This window comes from Lycium ferocissimum, chromosome 6, assembly GCF_029784015.1.
Source record: "Lycium ferocissimum isolate CSIRO_LF1 chromosome 6, AGI_CSIRO_Lferr_CH_V1, whole genome shotgun sequence".
Classification (NCBI taxonomy): Eukaryota; Viridiplantae; Streptophyta; class Magnoliopsida; order Solanales; family Solanaceae; genus Lycium; species Lycium ferocissimum.
In genome coordinates, this window is record NC_081347.1 from 66,370,248 (window position 1) to 66,391,277 (window position 21,030).

The 21,030-nt window shown below is 32.2% G+C and overlaps 1 protein-coding gene and 1 pseudogene across 1 annotated transcript; one reads left to right on the plus strand and one right to left on the minus strand.

Annotated features, from left to right (window-relative positions):
• Positions 1–21,030, plus strand: part of LOC132060117 (probable methyltransferase PMT7) — a 109,810-nt pseudogene that overhangs the window by 44,101 nt on the left and 44,679 nt on the right.
• On the minus strand, positions 2,229–10,627 carry LOC132060115 (uncharacterized). Its single transcript, XM_059453015.1, has 14 exons — positions 10,474–10,627; positions 10,283–10,384; positions 9,593–9,658; positions 9,395–9,459; positions 8,478–8,575; positions 8,328–8,379; positions 7,953–8,045; positions 5,986–6,096; positions 5,357–5,654; positions 4,630–5,087; positions 4,301–4,410; positions 3,462–3,520; positions 3,197–3,384; positions 2,229–2,584 (listed from the first exon to the last, which is right to left on the minus strand). The coding sequence occupies exons 1-14, from the start codon at positions 10,523–10,525 to the stop codon at positions 2,396–2,398; spliced, it is 1,941 nt and encodes a 646-aa protein (XP_059308998.1). The 5' UTR covers positions 10,526–10,627; the 3' UTR covers positions 2,229–2,395.

Genomic DNA, 21,030 nt, shown 5'->3' on the forward strand with positions numbered 1-21,030 from the left:
GTCTGGGCCATATCACAGCAGCTATTCGTGTACTTCGTTACCTCAAAGGGAATCCTAATCAAGGATTGATCATGTCTATCTCACCATCATTTTCTCTTTAAGCTTTTTGCGATGCCGATTTCGGCCTTATCTCACTCTCTTTTGTTCCTTCAAAAGATCAGCTCACCGATGTATTCACAAAGTCTTTATTAGGGCCATCTCACCATTTTATTCTATCCAAGTTGGGTCTCACTAAGCTTCCGTCCAACTTGAGGGGTGATATTGAGAATAAACACACATCTAATCATCACTCGTCTTCAATGGTTGCTAAGATTTCAGATAAAGAGAAAGGGAAAGTGAAGAACTCATCTGAAAGTGAAGAAGAGACTTCGGAATCAACGAAGTCTTTTATGATGTCTAGAAGGGTCAAATGGGCCATTCATTAAATCCAAAACAAGACATAAGCAGCAAAGGCCCAAATGACACAAGCAGCAAAGGCCCAAATGGGAAAAACATATTCAACAGCTGTGACAAAATTGGACAGTTGTGATTATTCTTAAAAGCTTCCAATGTATAAACAAAATTAGTTATTTGACAACCAATAAGAAATAGACAAAATTGTATAGGATTTATGATTTAGTTTAAATTCTTTATTCATGCACTTGTATAAAATACCCAGTCCTGATACAGAAATATACAACAAGAAAATTTCTTTACACTATTTCTTATTCAATGTTCCATAGTAAAACTAGGTATTTTACGTATATATATTTTTTAAAAATTGGTATGATATTATCTGACACTCATGCTACAAGAAAGCTAAATGGTTCACTTAATTGAATGTTTGAGTTATTTACCTAAAGGACTAGGGATCAATTTTCATTTGATTTTTTTTTTTTTTTTTGGTGCACTCATGCTTTAGAAACCCTAGGTTCGCCTCTGTTATGTGATGTGATTTTATTAAAGAGTAGTTATACTACAAGTCATGTATTTTTTTAAAATGTCTTTTAGTAGCGTATTAACTTTGTTATGAACTATGGTTTGCTCATTTGTTAGATTGTATAAAAATTGGGAAAATCTGATAGTTTTCACAATTTGTGAATTTTCATGTTTATAAGAAAAATACAATTTAGGAAATATAAATTACACGTTCAAACAAAACTTTCTAACAAGGACTTTTTTCCAAAATGTAAATGGAATTAGAGGGATCGAGTTAGGTAGAGGGGACAATGGAACACATGATAGATAGCGTAAACTTCAAGGTCAATTACACTAAATACTTCTATCTTGGATAGTAGTATTTCAAAGTCAAACACTTACACTTCTAAAAAAGGACTGTCTGGTGCACAAAGCATTTCGTGTTAGCAAGGTGGGGGAATGGGTTCACCTCAAGGGGTGTGATGTAGACAGTCTAACTTAATGCAAGCATTAGTGGCTGCTTCCGCGGCTTGAATCTCTGACCCATCACACTTATACTCTTAGGGGTCGTTTGGTTTGAAGACACGTTATGGTGGGATTAGTTATGTCGAGATTAATGATACTGGAATTAGTTATACTAGTGTTATTTCTTATTGATTGTTTGATTTGTTGTGTAAAAAGTGACTTGTATTGCATAATTTCTAAGAAAAAATTGTTTGTTTATAAAAACATCCTCCACCTTATTTAGTAGAAAAAAGGTTTGAGAGACATCAAGGCTACTTTTGTCATTTTTGTTGTTTTATTGTAGGATAACTAATCCTTGATTTGTTATTTCACCCTCTGCCAGGGATAAATTATCTTGGTACTATTTTTAATCGTGAGATAACTTATCCCAGGATTAGTAATCAAACAAGGGATAAGGCGGCACTAATTTTTAATCCCATAACTATTTTTCCTTACCCATCATACCAAACGACCCCTTATACAATTAAAAAAAATAAATATTTACACCCCTTACATCATATGAGGTATACTTGTAACTATAGCCAAACAATATTTGAAAAATATTTTGAGAAACAGGGAAAAAAATCTATCCAAGCAGCTATATTGCAAGAGATGGTGCCCATAAAAGGTGTATTATTGTCCCTGAAGCAGGATGGGCTGATAATATAATGTAAATTATAGAAATTTATGGAGAAAAACAAAGGCGGATCCAAGATTTTCTCACTATTGAACCCAATGCTCTTTTGCAATTATGGATTTAGGTATTTTCACATCTGTCTATGCTTTGTGCAAAAAATGATGGATTAGATCATATAGACAAGAATAGATTAGAATTTTGAAGAAATGAAAACTTCTGCTATGTTTCTCCTCAACTGTCAATAACAAACAGCATATATATACATTAATCCTAAGTTAATTCTCAAATTCCTTTCTCAGAAATATTCACATTTTTTCATATTTATCAGATCAGTTTGCTCATGTTTCTATCTGTGCATTAGAGGGACTCTGCAAATTGAGGAGCTCCTAAGTCAAGCTCTTGTTTCATGACACAGTTCATAAACCAGTCACTGCTGAAAGTCCATATTCCCTTCTTTACTGCTGACAATGCTTCATCCATGTCTTCTTCACATGCAATGAATATAGTTTTAGATTCATCTTTCACCTGATCGAGTCCACATATAACCTGAGAATTTGATAAGAAATGCACGTCATAATATTGCAGAGGACTTTTTTTTTTTTTTTTTTTTTTTTGAATAAGGTAACATATTGCAGAGGAAATTAAACATGTCCATTGGGATAAATATTTTATATACCTAGAAGTGTCTATAAAAATAGATGCCCGATAAAGGGAAGTGTGATGCACTAAGCTCCCCCTATGCATGGGTCCAGGGAGGGCCGGACCACATTGGGCCTTACGCACGCAGCCTTACCTTGCATTTCTGCAAGAGGCTGTTTCCATGACTTGAACATGTGACATCCTGGTCACAGTGGTCACAGGGACGCAACCTTTCCCCTTCTCCAATGGATGCTTAATGGAGCTATAAAATGTAAGGATGCCATAGAACAAAATTCTCCCAAGAAATTTGGCCAGTGTTCTTTCATTTCCTTTAGTTTCATTTTATCCTGTAGTGCTGGTGTTCTTTCAAGTTTGACATGATTTTGGAACATAAACATCATTTTTTACAACTTTGTAAGTCCAGAACAAGTTGGGATCAGCTATATGAATCCAGAAAAAACATTTTGTATATTCTGAAAAATGCTGTCTCATTAAGTAAATGTTAAGTTGTTAACTCACATTTCCTCCTGCAGATTTCACAATGGCTGATAAGGTACCAACTGGAGGATGAACATGAGCTGCAAGACATATGTCATAACCCTTGAGTAGAGCTTGGGGATATGTTTTTGCTCTAATAACTGCCCCTTTTAGCTCAGTTCTGTACTTCAGTTCATAGTCTTCATCCCTCAAAATAAATGGCATTTCATCTGAAAAAACCAGTGGGACTGATCAACAAATGTCAAAGGTATTCCAACTAAGGTCATAATTAGCAGTTTTGACTCACCTATAAATTTGCCAATCCGGAAGCTTTCTTTCAACCAACTTGGTGACAGTATCCAAGCTCTGATCACATTCCCACAAGACCAAAAACAAGAAAACAAGCAATCAAATTTAGAAGTCTAGCTACTTACAAGATACAAATTCGAGAAACCAAAAATAAAGCTGGAAGAACAAGAAATAGAAGTAAATAAATGAAGTATTGTCTATATATTAAGAAAAAGTAAAGACAGTAGGCCTGAGTTCAAAAATCCCAAGGACATTTGAATAGTATCTTAGCGTTTTGGCACCACTACGCCCCATTATTTCCAGCCATGATAATCAGATTTCACATAGGTTTGGATATGCATAAAATGTTCCCTAATTTCTTATTTGCATGTGCTGTGACAATTTTGTACACGCTCTTAAGATGTCCATCTTGGACAAAATATCCTTTTCATGAAGGAAAGCTGAAAGTAAACTTAAGAAAGAAATGCTCATCAATCAACCTGAAATAATCCAATAAATTACAATTTCGTCTTTGATTTGATCATTGCTCACTGACTGTAGTTCACATGGCCATGGCCAGTATTGAGCTAGACTTAAAACCTGGACTTACTTCTGACTATTCTGAACTAGTACTTCAGCCTAATTAACAAAGCTCTATGCTTTTACCTTTCCTGGCTTTATTTTTCTTCCCCTCTCGATATTACTACTGATAAAGAAGGACAACAGGTGACCTAGCTGAAACAGTGGACAAAAGAAAATAGGAAAACAACGAATCTCAATTTATAGATAGTCAAGAACTCAAGATAGATGAAAATGTCATTAAAGTTGCAGCAATCAGCATCTGGAGGAGAAACTGACCCTGAGCAGAGAGCAGAGCAAAAATTCAAGGTTTTCCTCACTTTGCCAGTGACTACGTGTGTGCTTAAACTTCCATCAGAAGTAACATCTCCACCAAGGTCGCTGATTATCTACATAAGCAGCATAAATGTGCATTAAAAGGAAGAATAAAACGAGAAAAATCCTCAAATCAGTGACAAACATTGTTTACAAATTTATATTAGGAAAGAGGTTAAGCATCATCATCAAAAACATACCCAGTAAATTCCCACAAGTGTTGTCGGGGAGGGGTGGGGTGTATGCAGACTTTAGAACAGTATCCGGGAAAAAAGTCGGTAATTAGAGTATACCTTGGTCAAATTTGCCTTTTTACTATCATCAGCAATGTTCATCAGCATAATTCTGAAGTTTGTCCCTCTTGAAGAAATGCCTTGACTACAGTGACCTTCATTTGTCAAATTAACTGCTGTAGCTTCTTCAGCATTCTTTCCCAGAAAGTGGCTTGTCAAAATGTTGTTAGCAGTAATATCTACCTGACATTTGCTCTTAGAAACTGCAGAAGGACTATTCCCAATAACACTTTCTAAACTAGTGTCATTAGCATGCAAGCCGCAGTCAGTTTGATGACCTCCCTTTATTTTTTTGGATTTAACAGAAGTGCATGAGGTTTCCCAAGTCCTCTTCTTTGATCCTGATGCTGAACAGGAACATCTCTTCAGAAAAGCTTGGCTTTCGCTTTCCTTGAAAGCCATATGCCCGTGCTTGCTGCTCCCAACAGCACCATCTCCAGGTTGAAGGTCTTGGCAATCTTGAAAGAAATACAGAAATGAGAATAATGATACGCATGGATGGATTAGTCGTAATATGCTGTAGACTTAATTTCTATCTTTTAAAATCAAAAATTTGCTAAAGCTAATGTTGATGTAGACAGAAATTTAAGGGTTATAAGATTACCGGTCACCATGGAGCTAGTAACTTGTTTTGATGTGTAACAAATAAGTAACAGTTGGAAGGATAAAAAAAAACTTGCCATGGAGTTGATACAAGATGAAAATTAAAGGTGGTAGCTTCACTTACCATAGTAGTTAGATGTCGTGCTTCTAGTTGCCTGATTTCTGTGCTGGGAATGGTCATTTCCCTCAGACAGAGTATCCTTTTGCTCTTGGAGAACTGGAGATTGGCAATCCTCTTCTAAAGGCTTTAAGGGGAACTTCAGATTTATATATACTGCAGAATTGTGTAAGTTATCCTTATTGAAATGAGAAATCATGAGATCTGAACCACCAGGGAAACACAATGCTTTCCGAATATCAGCCTTAATAGGGAGCCTGCGAGCTCGGCCTTTTGTGTCGACTTGACCAATAACTGAAAAGCCCTACACATATTGCTTAATATCATAAAGTGTAGTAACAACAGTGTAAGCATGTGCTCACCAGATGTGTAATTATTATCAGATGGCAGTACAACCAGCATCTATGCACCTCTTTGATTTGTGTTATCAGTATCAAACTATTCATGGGGAATGCAGAGGGATCTATCAGAGGGTAAATACCATGATGCATTTTGATATATTTGGTTTTTGATTTGATAAAGGTCATCAAAAATATGAAACTTGTCCTATAAAGGATGCTTTTTGGGAGTCTTTTGTATTAAGAAAATACAAAAGATATATTTCAATCTCATACAAGCATTCATTGAAGGTTTACCTGCTTAAGCCAAAATCCTTCAGACTCCTTATCTCCCCAGCAAAGTACTGTTCGAACACCGACATGTTGCAATCTTTTCCTCAGCTCCAAATAGATCAAGTGACCAATCCCCTGCAAGCTCAAGGTGTTAATATTGTCCCAAGTTCCTATACCATTGAGCATTATCAATTATGGAATCAAAATTAATGTATGCAGATGTTTAAAAGCATCAAAATTTTAAGCTTTTCGAACTTACAAAATATGTCAAAGTATGGTCAAATTATTCAAGAAAGATTCACGAGCTAGCTTTCTGGAAAAAGAAGTGGGAGTTCATCCAACCAATGAACTTAAGGGATTTAGAGACTGCAGTAACTTTGCAGGGAAGCAGAAGAGAGACACAACTACTTGGCCTGTACCGTTTGTGCATAGCTTAGATATTGGTGAAGTCTGAAAATTTCAATCTGTCCACCATGCATCCTTGGTAGCAGTTGAATTTAGTTCTTGATAAAACTGTGCATTTTTGGTAGCAGTTGAATTTAGTTTTTCAGAATACTGAAACTTGCGTAGAGACACAAATGATTGTACTTTCATTAAGTGATATTTGATTATAATACTTATCTGTGATCTTAGATAACTGTATGTGAACTTTTTGTGGACGGACATGTCTCCACACAGGGCTATATTACCCAATTTTACTTGCTCACGTTGGGCCATTGAATGTGATCAATATTTATATGCTTTGTGAGTGTTAAGTGGGATAATATTATATGGTATATGTTCACAAGTTCAAAAGTGATTAGGAGTTCTAAATTTGGTTTTTGTCGAAATACACAACTAAAAACAAACATGAATGAATAGGAGGTGGAAAAAGGTCTAATGTAAACTATGCTTCTTTTTTGAACTATTGAGAAGAACGAAGGACAAAGAATAGAACTTGAAATCTGCATATGAATCATTTTCGTGTTTAAAAAAAAAAACGGAACTTTAGCTATTAAAATGCTTATTGTTTACTCTTTCACACTTTTATGATCTATTTGGTTTTGTAATACTCAAGTTTGTATATTGTTACTCAATGATTTGGTATTATTATAAAGCAATTGTTGATAAAATACACCATAAGATATGTTGAAGATTAGTAAGGTATCATTTTGTATAAGTAAAGATCTTTTTTTCATGAAATAAACTTTTAATCCTATATAATTAAGATTTAAAACTAAAAGGTTTCCTTTTTAGAAGTTAAACTACAAGTCTTCATTTTCCTGATAACAATTGGTCTTTCCTTATGAGATTTAAAATAAATGACTAATATTATTCCCAAGAAATTTTAATGTGATAGTGAAAAGAGATTAAGATCAAGAGCAGTATTCATATCTTTCTATTCAACAATCTGGATGAACTTTTTCTCTTATCCTGGTAAGTAATTTTATGGATTCATCAACATATATACTCTGACTATTAATTGCACATGACACAGGATCTTACGACAATTTAAGAGGAGAAAATCATTTCCTTCCAATCAGTGATCATGGATCAAATGGTTTAAATTTTAAATAATATGATCAAGCAAATAAGATAATACTCCCTCCGGATCAAAAAAAGAGTCCACTTAGCCTTTTTTTCTTGGATCAAAAAAAGAGTCCACTTAGCAAATCAAGAAAGAATTAACCTTGTTTTTTCATATTTGCCCCCATTAAGTGTTATAAAATCAAGTCCCAATAAATGCCTATTTAATTAGGGGTAGTTTAGTCAAATTACCTATTTTTGTCTAGGAGTTAGTATTTTCTTAACAATCTGGATGTGTTCTCTTATCCTGCAAATGGCATCAACATATATACTCTGACTGGACTCTTTTTTTGATCTGGATCAAATGGTTTAAATTTTAAATAATATGATCAAGCAAATAAGATGATATTGTTTTATAATATTTCTCTCTAACATGCGGGGGTACTATACTAGTTCATATTAAATCAAGGGAACAACTAGATGACCTTGAGTTGGTACACCGATTTAACAGCCGCAAGAGGAACCTCAGCAAATTGCATGTCAGCTGGGACTATTTGATAAGTGATTGCAGCAATGACCTTGACACAATGAAAAGAGAGAGAAAAAAAGATTAGATGTAGATTTCAGTTAAAGCAATGTGCAGTAGATCATAACTACTGATATAAGGGACAGACTATTGTATAAAACCAGCAAATCTTCACAAACACACATACTTGTACACTAAAGTAGTAACGTTAGTACATAGAAATCATCTATATATATGCCATCAAGCTCGATGACCTGGAGGATGGAATTTTTTAATTCCATTTATCCCACCTAGCACATTATAAGTACAAGTGCAGAAATGCTTGAGTGTATACCTGCCCAGGGTCTATGTCATCCTTGGTTTTCAGAACTAGCGTGCAGTACTTCCTGCAAAAGCAATCAACATTCAAAATGCAGATTATAATTCATCCTAAAATTTTGTGAAATCTAGCATACTTTGATAATTCTTATTGCAAAAATGATACCCATTTGATACACATCTTTCAAGGAATTGTGATTCTTTTCCTGTGTTTGCAGCATAGTTCATGGCTGGAAGTTCTTTTGAATAAAATTTCAATACTTCCTGCCACAACATAGACAGAAAACAAGTGAGGATTATAGAAGGAAACAGCTCAGTGTAAGTAATTAGAACAGCCAATTTGTCTACAACTATTAAACTGGCTAAAAGACAAGCACAACATCAGAGCAAGTAACACAACCTTCATTTGGCACACAACACATAATGTGCTGTGTTCTGATTTTGTCAATCAATGGACATAGAAAGGGCAATTAATCGCAAAAGCACAGACATAACAGATTTCCCCTATCACCCTATGTCACGCTTTTTCCCTATTAATGATGCATCTATTTGTCGATGCTCTACACATACATATTAAATTATGGTCTGACGCACACTTAAAATGCCAGCCACCATTTTCTGGCAGAACTCCGTTGAGACTTGAGTATTGACAGAGACAAGCAGAAAGGTATCTTCGAAAATACAAAGCTAATATTAACCAAGCAATCATTTACTTCAGAGAATGGTACCACCAGATTTGCATAATGCTGGAAACAAAATTCCAATCAAATTCTTCTTATCAAATTACCATTTCATTTCTTAATTTCCTCAACAAGTTCCAAGCACAAGAGCAAGACTCATGAAAAAGTTGTGTCCAAGAACTAATCTAAATGAAGTATCCATACGCAGAACTATACACATTCACTACAAATAGTCTAATTATGGTGAACGAATCAAGCAAAACGAACAAAAAGAACTCATAAAACTAACCCGAACTAGGTTGGCATTAAGGATATTTGATTGAATTGAATATATAAATATACACTTCATACAAAATACCTATAAACAAACATAGGCATACACACACATAAAAGAAAGAATTACCTGTAGTAGAGACTTGGTTTTTCCATCATCATCTTTGGGATTAATGAGCACGAAACAGTAATTTCCTAATTGTCATGACCCCATAACCAAATTGATCATTTCACAAATCAAGAAAACCCATAAATACAACAAACTCAATAAAAATGAAACAAAAAATGAAAGAAATTTATCCAAAATAAAAGACTCCATACTCCATACCATTTTCCTCATACCCAATATTTATAGGGCTTTTGGCTTCCTTTGAACAATTCCCATCATCCACAACTACAAACACATTAACATTAGCAACCACTCACTTTATAATACTACAGATACATTAAGGGTGTGTTGGGAATGACGGAAAATGTTTTCTTATTTTCTCTTGTTTGCTTGCACTAAATACCTCGGACAATGTTTTCCTCAAAATAGGAGAAAATGTTTCCTTAAAAATTTAAAAGAAAACATTTTTCGAATCAATAAAAACACCCAATACATCCCCCAATCCACCTCCCGCACTATCCACCCCACCTACACCCTTTCACCCACCCCCACAACCCCCCACCACCACCCACCTCCCACCCCACCCCTTTCACCCACCTCCACCCACGACCCCTCCCCCGCCACCCACCCGCCCCCTGCAGCCTACCCCACTTCTCACCCTGCCTACTCCACCACCGGAAGTTGCACTCCAAATTCAAGAACCTCATCATGTTTTGCTTTGCTTTAAATATATACAAACGCTCTTAAAATGACATTTTTCTACCAAATACAAGATAAAGGGTAGGAAAATCACTTATTTTCCAAAAAAATATTTTTTTAGAAAACATTTTCGAGTCATACCAAACACACCCTAATTTAAGTATTACATCCACATGGGTAGTAAACAAGAAGGAAAAAAAGGAATATTACCAGAGATTTTGATTTTGGAATTCTTTGACAAAGTGATATTGAGACTATTTTCATTTAATTCTGAGGCAAACTTCCCAGATTCCACAACAACCTCACAATTTCCTTAAAATAACAAAAAAAAAAATGAAAATTAAAGATTTTATGAGAAAATAATTGAACTGTTTAACAGAATAATTTTGGTTCTTTCTTACCAATTGGAATGGGATTAGAAGATAAGCTAGAACATCGTTTTTTCGGTGCCATAGAAATATTTTTTAGCTAATTATTTGCCCTTTTTTTTTATGAGAAATGGAGAAAAATTATTGGTGGGAAATGCAAAGTTTCTATATTTATAAAAGGAGGAATTAAGCGGGAAAACAGAGTGATTTTTTAATTTTGTTCCCCATTTCATTTGTTTATCTGGTTTTGACTTGACACGGATTTTTATAGCCTGTTTGGCGGGAAAACAGAATGATATTTCGTTGTTATAGTAAAAAAATGTATAACATCAAGTTTTTCAGTTTTAATTACCAAATTCAAAGCTTAATCACATTTTGTATAACGAAGGAAAATCTTTTTTATGATGAAAATACATATATTCGTATAATATTCTTAGTCATAAATAGTGTATTAAATGATCAAATATTTCATCAAATTCTCTACACTTATTATTGTAATCATAGATATTCTATTTTTATAAAGATGGTTAATTATTATATTACTAAAAAAAGAAGATAACTGTTATATGGGGGTAATTTTACAAAAAGTGTACTTTTATAAAGTTGGTTGTTGCTATTATATGTAAAATGCTGTTATAGAAAAGTAAATTATAACATAAAAAATCGATTCCGAAAAAAACTTGGTTGTTATAGAGAGGTGTTTGTTATATACGGATGTAGTTATAGAGAGGTCTGATTATCAGGGGCGTATGTAGCCTTAAAGGTGGGGTTCAAAATCTAACTCTCGACGCGGAACATAAATTTGTGTAAAAAATTATTAAAATTGTAATAAATAATAGATATGAACAATTGTAATAAATAGTAGATATGAACCCATAACTTTTAAAATACAATGGGTTCAACTAAGAATCTCAAAAGATTGAACTCCTAAAGTTTAAATCCTGAATCTGTCTCTATTGACTGTATACCTCTGCCGTTACACAATTGGTGCAAAAATACCTTTTTAGCTGACGATTTTTTTTTTTTAAAAAAAAAAAATCATTTAGCTTATCTGTTAATTAAAAAAATATCACATAAGTCTATCCATTTTTTAGTAGACTTATATTCTTAAAGACACGTGACAGTAGTTTTTTTAGTGGGTCGTCTAGTTCGTTTAAAATGTTTTATCTTCGTGGCTTAAAAAAAAATCTACTCATTTTTAAACGAACCAAACCTGACCTACCAAAAAAAAATTATCATGTGGCTTTAAAAAAATAAGTCTACTAAAAAAACGAATAGACTTATTTCTTTAAAGTTACGTGACATTTTTTTAACAAGGGGTATATCTGCTCTAAATTGCAAATTGATGTGTATATTTGCACTTTTTCGCTAAATTCTAAATTTGAGTTCACATAAAATACTTTTTAAATTCAAATAATTCGAATCCTTCAAATTTATTAAGTTATTGTATTTTAAAATAAATATACTTAATATTTGAATTTATAATAACAACAACGACATATTCAATATAATCCCATAAGTGGGGTATGAGAAAAGTGATGTTAAGGTAGAGGGACTATTTCTAATTGACTCAAGTAAGATATACCAGAATAAATCCCTAAAGTGGAATTAGCGCCTCTATTCTTTTTCCCCTCAAATATCCCTAACAAAAAATATTTAATTAAGCAGAGGAATCTTTTTAGAGCCTGTTTGGAGTGGCTTATTTCATATGCTTGTAAGCCTAAATAGCTTTTAAGCACTTTTGTAGTGTTTGGGTAAAATCAAAAAGTGATTTTAAGTACTTGTTTCTTAGTCAAAATGACAAAAATAAGCCAAAAGTCATAAGCTAGAATTTCTAACTTATGACTTTTGGCTTATACGTAAAAAGTCATAAGTTCATCCAAATGGACTCTTATTCCTCTTTTCCTAATAGCATTCACTCTGGTCCATTTCACTTGTCATTCTAATTAAAAAGAGATGGTCTAAAATAGCTGTACATTTAAGGAATCAAGGTATAGTTAGTAGTTGTTTGTTTTCATTTTTACCCTTATTCAAACTATCCTCTAGTTAATATTTTTCATGATAGATGTGTAAAAAAAAAAACACATGACAAATAAAATGGACAGGAGAGAGTAATATTTATGGCCTGCCTACAGGGTGTGTTCGGTATGGAGGAAAATGTTTTCCTGGAAAATGTATTATTGGAAAATAAGTGAAGTTCTACTTATTTTATCATGTTCGGTTGGTAGTAAAAAAATAAGTAAATTTCTTACTTATTTTTCTCATGTTCGGTTGGTTGTTAGCAAATATTTTTTGGAAAATACCACCCATGCCCCACCCCAACCCCACAACCCCATACCACACCAAACCCCACACCCACCACCTAATATTTTTCCGGAAATCTTCACCCGCCCCTACCCCCACACCACCACGCACCCCAAGCGACCCACCCCCACGCAACCACCACCCTCCAACCACTTCATCTTCACCCACTCCTACCCCACACCACCACACCCCCTACCCCACACCACCACCCGCCCCAACCCCAACTAACACCACCGCACAACCCTCCCAAATTTTCTATTTCATATATTTTATTTAACTTTTATGGAAACTAAGAAAAAAATTCTTATCCACCCCACCACCACCCACCCCACACCAAATTTAACCATGCAAACTTTTCATTTTTTATAAAGGTAAAATTAAATATAAAGTAGAAAATTCGCGAGGGGGGAAGTATATTGTGTGGTAAATTTGGAGGGGGGGGGGGGGGATGGGGGGTGTAGAAAATCAAAAAAGAAATTTTTTTCAAAACTTTTTTTTTTGGAGGAGGTGATGGGTGGTGTAAAAAACCAACCAAAAAAACATTTTAAAACTTTTTTTAAGAAAAAAAATATTTTTTGTAGGGGTGGGGGGGTCCCAAAAATATTTTTTAGAAATAATTGTTTGGTAGAAGAAAACTGTGATCGTGGGGTTGGGGGGAGGGTAGTGTAGAAAAACCCCCAAAAAAAATTTCAAACTTAAAAAAAAAAAAAAAAAATTACATGTGTGTGTGTGTGGGGGGGGGGGGGGGGGGGGGGGGGTGGGTTGTGGATGTGCGTGCGGATTGTGGGAGTTGTTGGAGTTTGGTGGTTGGGGGTTGGGTGGTGGTTGGTGAAATGTCAATTGTGGACTTGTTTTCCCTACTTTAATTACGGAAGTCATTTATATACATGATCCTGGTTATGTGATAAAAAATCATACCTTGGAGAGGGTTTAAGACAAAAACCCCATCATTAACCAAAGCATAGAGATGATAAGTGACCCAACTCGAACTCGAGTCTGGATACTTAGAAATAAGTATTAAACTTGCACACGCTAAATAATCTCAAAATATTAAAAGAGAAAAGTACTCAACTTTGCGAAAATATCAATATCTTATAGAATAATCTCATAATCAAATTATATACAATAGAAGAACAAAAACCGCATAAGAAAACTATAAATCTGGAACGAAAATTACCCACTATAGCAATCTTAGCGGGGAAGAGTCCATCTGGTAAAGATGCTCTAAGAGCCCGTTTGGATTGGCTTATAAATTATATAGACTTTTTTTAAAAATTTTTTGAGTGTTTTTGCGCTTTATCATTATAAGCCATTTTGTGCTTAAAATAAGCCTAAAAAAATAATTAAAGAGTTTGGTTTAGTTTATCTAAACTTTTAGATGTCTAGCAGCGAAAAAATAAGTTCAAAAAATAAGTTGGACTTTTTTCTATCCAACTCTTTTTTTTTTTGCTTATTGTTCAGTTAAAATATTATTTCCCACACAAAAAACATATTTCACTTATAAATTTCTCACGTCCCTTTTTTTTTTTTGGTTTCTTCACCATTAAATAATGAACATCCAAATAGGCTCTAAGTCCTAATATAGAGGTGGAGTAAACAATTGTGAGCTTTGGGGAAAAAAACTGAAAGCAATGATAAATTTCTTAAATGAAATAACTTCGTTATTTTAGAAAGAAAAAAAAAACGTACGTTTGCAACTTTAATACACAATCATTTAAAGGTTGTAACTGTTCATTAGTCTAAATAGACTTTTAGACTTTCTAGTACAATGTAAAATCTGAGAAAAGCTTTTGCACGTCGCTTAGCATCTTCAAAATTAAGTTTAATGCTTGTAAAATCTGTGGAGGCTTTTGCACGTAGCTTGCATCTTTAAAATTATGTTAATGCTTTTACTAATAAATTTAATATAAAGTAATCACAATAACGGGAAGTGATGTCAAATGATGTTATTAAATGGTGAGTGAGTCTTTATTATGGGTGGACGGATGGAACCTTTAATATTTTATTTTATTGTAGTAAAATAGAGAAATGAAGAGAAAAAGGTCAAAAAATTGAGAAAAAAGATAAATAGGAATGGAGGCTATAGAGAGAAAATAATAGTGTGTCACACACCAATTGTTTTTTGCTTGGAGAAAATAATTACTTTATATTAAATATAAATATAGATTTATACCATAAAACCACTCTCTTATACCTCTATTTAATTAAAAGTTATAACTTTAAACTTCTCTTTCAGCAAAAGTTCATCCATTTATCCAAAGATCTACAGTTAAAAATTAAATTCATTTACATCAGAGAAATGTCCTATTCTACAACTTCTTTCCAATTTTACAGTAAATTTTAGACAAATCATCATTTCTTGTTAAGAAGTTAGGTTTGCTTCTATTTTCGAATCATAAGATAGTTTTCAAAACTATACCATATCAATTTTTAAACAGATCTAATCATATTCCTGATTCCTGAACATACATAATAAAAAAAATTATGCATTGTGAAAGAAATTAAAACAAATTAATAGGAGTAAAAAAAAAGTTTATCAATTTAAAGTGTGCATTCAATTATCTTAATAGAAATGCATCCGACGTTGAGGTACAAATCACAAAATTATACCAGGCTCCTCGATGCAGATGGCATAACACGAATCACCAAAATTTAACAAACATAAAAGTGAAAATATTTTAAACCGAAATATTGATAAATCTTTGTCGATAAAGAAGTGGGTCCATTTGAATTTGCTGGGAAGATAACACATGAAAAATTAGTTCAATCAAGATAAATATCCACTAACACATAAATCTCAAAAAATAAATTATTTCATTCATGTACCAACAAGACAATATCACGGTTATAATCACGTAAGTAAGTTATATTTGAGAATTACACTCACCTGTGCGCCTCATGAATATTGTCTGATTTTCGTTGGCAGATGAATACTAAGTCAGATCCATGAAGAAACAATGGAGATTGTCTACGCCTTAAATCAAATGAAACGGAAGTATAAGACTTTGCAATGTTGAAAAATCATTTAGATTTTCTTTGTCTTCTTATCCCATCTTTAACATATTAACACACATTAATATAAATTAATTAAAGCGGAGAAGAACTATTAACGTTTTTCTTTACAAATTAAAGACATTAATAGGACTTTAATAGGGGAAGGGGAAATGTCATTCTCTGAAATATTAATAAGTGGCTGTATTGACTAACTATATATTTCTTCTACGTGGGTTGAATGAGTAATTGAACTTTATTGCAAAGCTTTACGTGGGTTGCAACATAATATTTACTTTATTTATTTTATGAGGTTTTTATTAATCCCATTAATTAGTAGATCTTTGTTAACAAGTGAGGAAAAATGGCAAAAAAAAAAAAAAAAAAAAAAAAAAAAAGATAAATAGAAATGGTAGTCATAGAGAGGTGCCACATCACCTTATTTATGCCTAGTTTTATATTATATATAGATTAACCAAACCAGACAACATGAATTGGGCATTCATTTTTGCAATTTTTCTGCTGTACCTTTGACAGTATTTGACCTTTTTTAATTTCTTCTTGACATAATTGTGTTTCTTTATTAAAAGCCTTTATCTTGCTCAATTTAATTTCTATCACCTTATTTTTGACTTCTCATGTCACCTTAGGAATAATATTGTAAATTTTCTTATCTAGGTGAATTTGAAGAAAGGCTGGTTGCTCGACACAACAGCGACATTAGAAATGACTATGATTGGTAGGGAATTGTAGCTTTAATTCTTTGTTTCCCAATTTCATTTTTCTTCTTATTTGTTTTCTTTTTCCTACCAAGATTATTCTTTTGGAAGAGTACAAAGAGTCTCCGATTAATGAAAAATGATGTGAGGTAATTTGATTTGACGGATTTCTCTTTCAATTCATTAGGTGTCGATATGTTGGCATACATTTTGTGTTCTTTGCATACGTTGTCTTTGTAAATGTGAATAGAATTTAACATTGAAATTTTACTCCTCTTGTATTTGCAGTTCTCTTTAAAATATTTTTTTACATTTTTCATTACTGATCATATGTGTTTTTCACTCCTCCTTTTATATTTCATTTTACATACATTATTTATGTAAACGTGAAGAGAATTTTTGTTTTTATGTTTAACTCTTACGAGATGAATAAGATTTAGTTTACTTCTACGTTATATGTTTAGATTTTGAAAAGAAATATCAATATATAGAAATTAATTCACATAATATTATAAGTAGTTGCATACAAAAGGATATATATATATAATATTAAAGTTAGGCATAGACAAGATGATGTAACACCTTTCTATGGCCTAGAAAATTATTTATGGAGAAGTAAGGTGACACAGATGGTGAACGAAACGGATGAAAAAACTACTATAGTATTATTCTTACGTGATTGTAATTTTAGGTTATATTAGTGACGTCCAAAGTAACAAGTCTACCTAAATTGTATAAATCGCACCTTCCCGTTAGCGTAAGTAACCACTATGTGAATCATGTTCATACAATAGTTATGAGGGAAATTCTCTCTATATATCTTTAAAAGTAACTAGTGAATATGTCGGCGCTTCGTGCGGTTGAGAAGAAAAGTTACTCATATTGTTAAATAATCTACGTAATGAAGCAACTTTAATTTTAAAAAAAGTTTTTCTTTCGAAAAGACTTCTTATTACACAAAGTGGTGAGCAACACCACTTTTTTTTCTTGGCGACAAAACTGATAAGTAATCAAATAAGCAGCCTAATTGAAAAAACACACTAAGTTGTAAATTTATGACCTTGAGATTGAACATGTAAAAGCATAACTTTCTAACAAATGAAAACTATACACAGTAAAGCTACCTTAATTCTTATAAAGAAGATTGAAGTTATATTTAACCTCTTAACTCTTCCACTTTCATAGACAAACAAAGTAATAAAGGATATTGAGAAATAGAGAAGATCATGCAAATAAACATTCAAGAATGTTCGAATCTGCACATTCCATAGCAAAGTGATGATATCTGTATTTGTAAGCTAAGTGAATTACATCTTAAATTGTCTAGAAATTTAAATGTAAACTATTAAGTAAGCAAAAATGAATAAGGAGATAATGGAAAATATAACCCCATACAATGCTATTTTTTTTTTATAAGTGGATAGCAAGTATAACCCTATAAAATAGGGGGACTATATCACGAAAAATCTATTATTATGAACAATATATTTAATTTAAACATCTAAGAATGGTAAGTTTAGCAAGTTACAATTTTCTATAAAATACGATGTGAAAATTTGAGTAATTAAAATGTGAAAGCTGTTTAAGTCACCTATAAAACGAAATTCAACTTCATATACTTTTTTTGACACCTTATCTTTTCATTCTTTTTTTCTAAACTCAAATGATAATTATCACTTAATAACTAATTAAAGACCAAATTCATGAAATTGATCAATATAATTTTCTTAGATGATATAGAATAAAATAATAATACAAAGGTGTAATAGGTTATAATATTTGTAGAAGATGAAATTGAGTTAATCTCATATTCTTTTTTACTCTTGCTGAATAATCTTTTAATTTAATCAAAGGTTACATTGATCTTAATATAAAATTTATATTGTTACTGCCTAAAAAAATGTTTGATGATATGAAAATCCGCTAAAATAAAACAATGAAGATATAAAGATAAAAAGCACCTCAAACAGCCAAGCTCTTTGTTTTCCAACTCAAAATTAAACAGAATAAAAAATTCCATTGCTCGTCTCTTTCATTGTCACCAAAAGATATTTGGCGGTAACAGATGTTTGGTGATCGGATTTCTTACATTCATCTCCTTCATTCCCCTCTCTCTATTATATATACTGAAAACCCTTAGCACCAAAACATAATTGATTAATATCCATCATCAAGTCTTACATACATGTTGAGAGCTTCTAAGGAGGGTCAGGCTATAACCTTTGCAACACAAGAAGTAGTGAAGCTCCGCCTTAAAAGGATTAGGTAGTCGAAACTTGAAGAGTGACTCCATCTACCTTGCGAATAATCATCCACATAAACGGTTGGCCCAATATTGTTACAGATCTAGTTGGTATACAATTTACCAATATCTTCAGATTTAACGATATCTTCAAATTAAAACCAAAATAATTCAAATCCGGCAAATTTATATATCGAAAAATTAAAACCTAAAATCAATAAAAGATGAAAAAATCAAACCATAAAAGGAAGAAAGAAACACCCGAATCTAACGCTTTAAGCACCTTTGATTTTCACTTTTCAGTAATTCAAACAGGAAAGCCTCAAACAAAAATTAAAGCACAACATTTTCAACTAATATCAATTAAGATAGGTAAGAAAAACAGGAAAGAGTGATAATTAATATTCTAATGTGAAGTATTTATAGTTGGAAAAGGTCTCAAATACATATAAAATTTATATTGGAAAAGGTCTCCAAATACATATCAAAAATATAAAATCTACCTAAAATAAAGAAAGTAGAAAAAGAAGAAAAGAAAAAGCAGATAACAATGAACCACAATTTCAGAAAGCTGCAAACTTTTAAGAAAAGTGGGAAATGGATCCGTAACTGTTACTTGAAGGGGGGAAGGTTATAACTTATAAGAGTTACTAGGGGGACAGCGCCCGTGCCAGCACAGGCCCAATATATGCATAGTCTATTGATGTTCTAATTAAATACTCAAATATAAATATAATTTAACTGCAAAGATCTTATTTCATCAAAATCTTGTATATTGAAACCTATAATTATGGACCCCAATATGTTAATACAATTTTTTTTTTCAAGTAAAATCTCCTAGTATATGCAGTGGCGGAGTCACAGTGTCGAAGACGGGTTTAGCCGAACCCACAAGCTTTTGTTCAAACCTTATATTTGCCTTAAGAAATTCATGTAATATGTATAAATTAGTAATTTAGAACCCAGTAACTTAAAAGGGTTTGAATTCGGAACCCACAAACTTCAAATTCTAACTCCGCCTCTGAGTATATGAAAGAGAGAAAAAAATGTATGTTAATTTCTAATTAAACTACACCGCATAATTTAAATGAACGAACTATATTTTCAGTCAAATTACACCAAATCAATATAAATGAAAGAAGGATTGTTCTTTCTTTTCGTAACGTCATCTTAATTATATTAAAAAAAAAATCAATACTTTTCAATAAGGGAAACTTCTTATTGATCTTACATAATTATTGAAAGCTGAATAAATAGATTTTTCATTTTTTTTTTTTTTGCTTTTAAAGAAAAACATTTCATAAGTTCTTATCCTTTTAATGTTAAATTTTATTTAGGATATAACTCCTGATAAGTTCATAAAGCCAATGTTGAGCTTTTATATATATATATATATATATATATATATATATATATATATATAGAGTAGATTTTCTATAAAAGAATGGTGAAGTATAACATGCTATTTGATAGTGAATTATGTTTATCCCTCACAAAGGTAAAATACTTTCTCTGTTCTTTTTTACTTGTCCTATATTACATGACGCTCCTCTTAAAAGAGTATTTATCAGGAATTTATTTAATTAAATTAACCTTATTAACTATCATTTGAAAATCTAAGTTTGCTTATTTGCATTTTATGTATTTACTTAATAATAAGGGTAATATAGAAAGAAAATAATAAATCTCTTTTAATTTGCTAAAATGGACAAATAAAAAAAAATATTTTAGTACAAGGTGATAAGGGTATATGACATGTATTTATACATAAACTTTTAGTATTTAATAGTAAAAAACACATATTAATTATCACCTCATTAAATAACATAACTACAATAAATTTACACACTTTTACAAAACTTTGGTATAAATTAGTATTTACCCTTCACCATATGAGAAATACACGGAGGAAATTAGAGACTAAAGGGCCAAAAGTCTGAGCATGTGTGGTGTGACGTGGCAACTTGAAACGTTTAATGGCCCACCATATTCAAACATTACAGTGTATGGCATGGTTTGTAATTTAAAAGAAAATGATGGACCTTTTTTGGATTGTTGATAAGGTCCAAGCAAAGAAACACAGAGGACAACTTTCCTAAGCAAGCTCATTTTGTAAAATGTTCAAAAGACCAAAAATACCTCAATTTTAATTGTATTGACTTTAAGCATACATGTTGAAACCAGTTTCTATTATTATACTAGGTGCGTATGGCTCGTGCCAAAGACAGGCCCAATAGTCTGAAAGTTGCAAATAATAAAAATGGTGTGTATAAATTGACCTACCTGGTTTGATATTATTTGCAGATTTTGGATTCAAATTATACATTCTTCATA

Excerpts from the sequence above, each read along its gene's own strand:
- LOC132060115 (XM_059453015.1), bottom strand. The coding sequence starts at position 10,525 with ATGGCACCGAAAAAACGATGTTCTAGCTTATCTTCTAATCCCATTCCA. Across the intron at positions 10,385-10,473 it reads TTCTAATCCCATTCCAATTG|GAAATTGTGAGGTTGTTGTG; the intron begins GTAAGAAAGAAC and ends TGTTATTTTAAG. Across the intron at positions 9,460-9,592 it reads TATTGGGTATGAGGAAAATG|GAAATTACTGTTTCGTGCTC; the intron begins GTATGGAGTATG and ends CATGACAATTAG.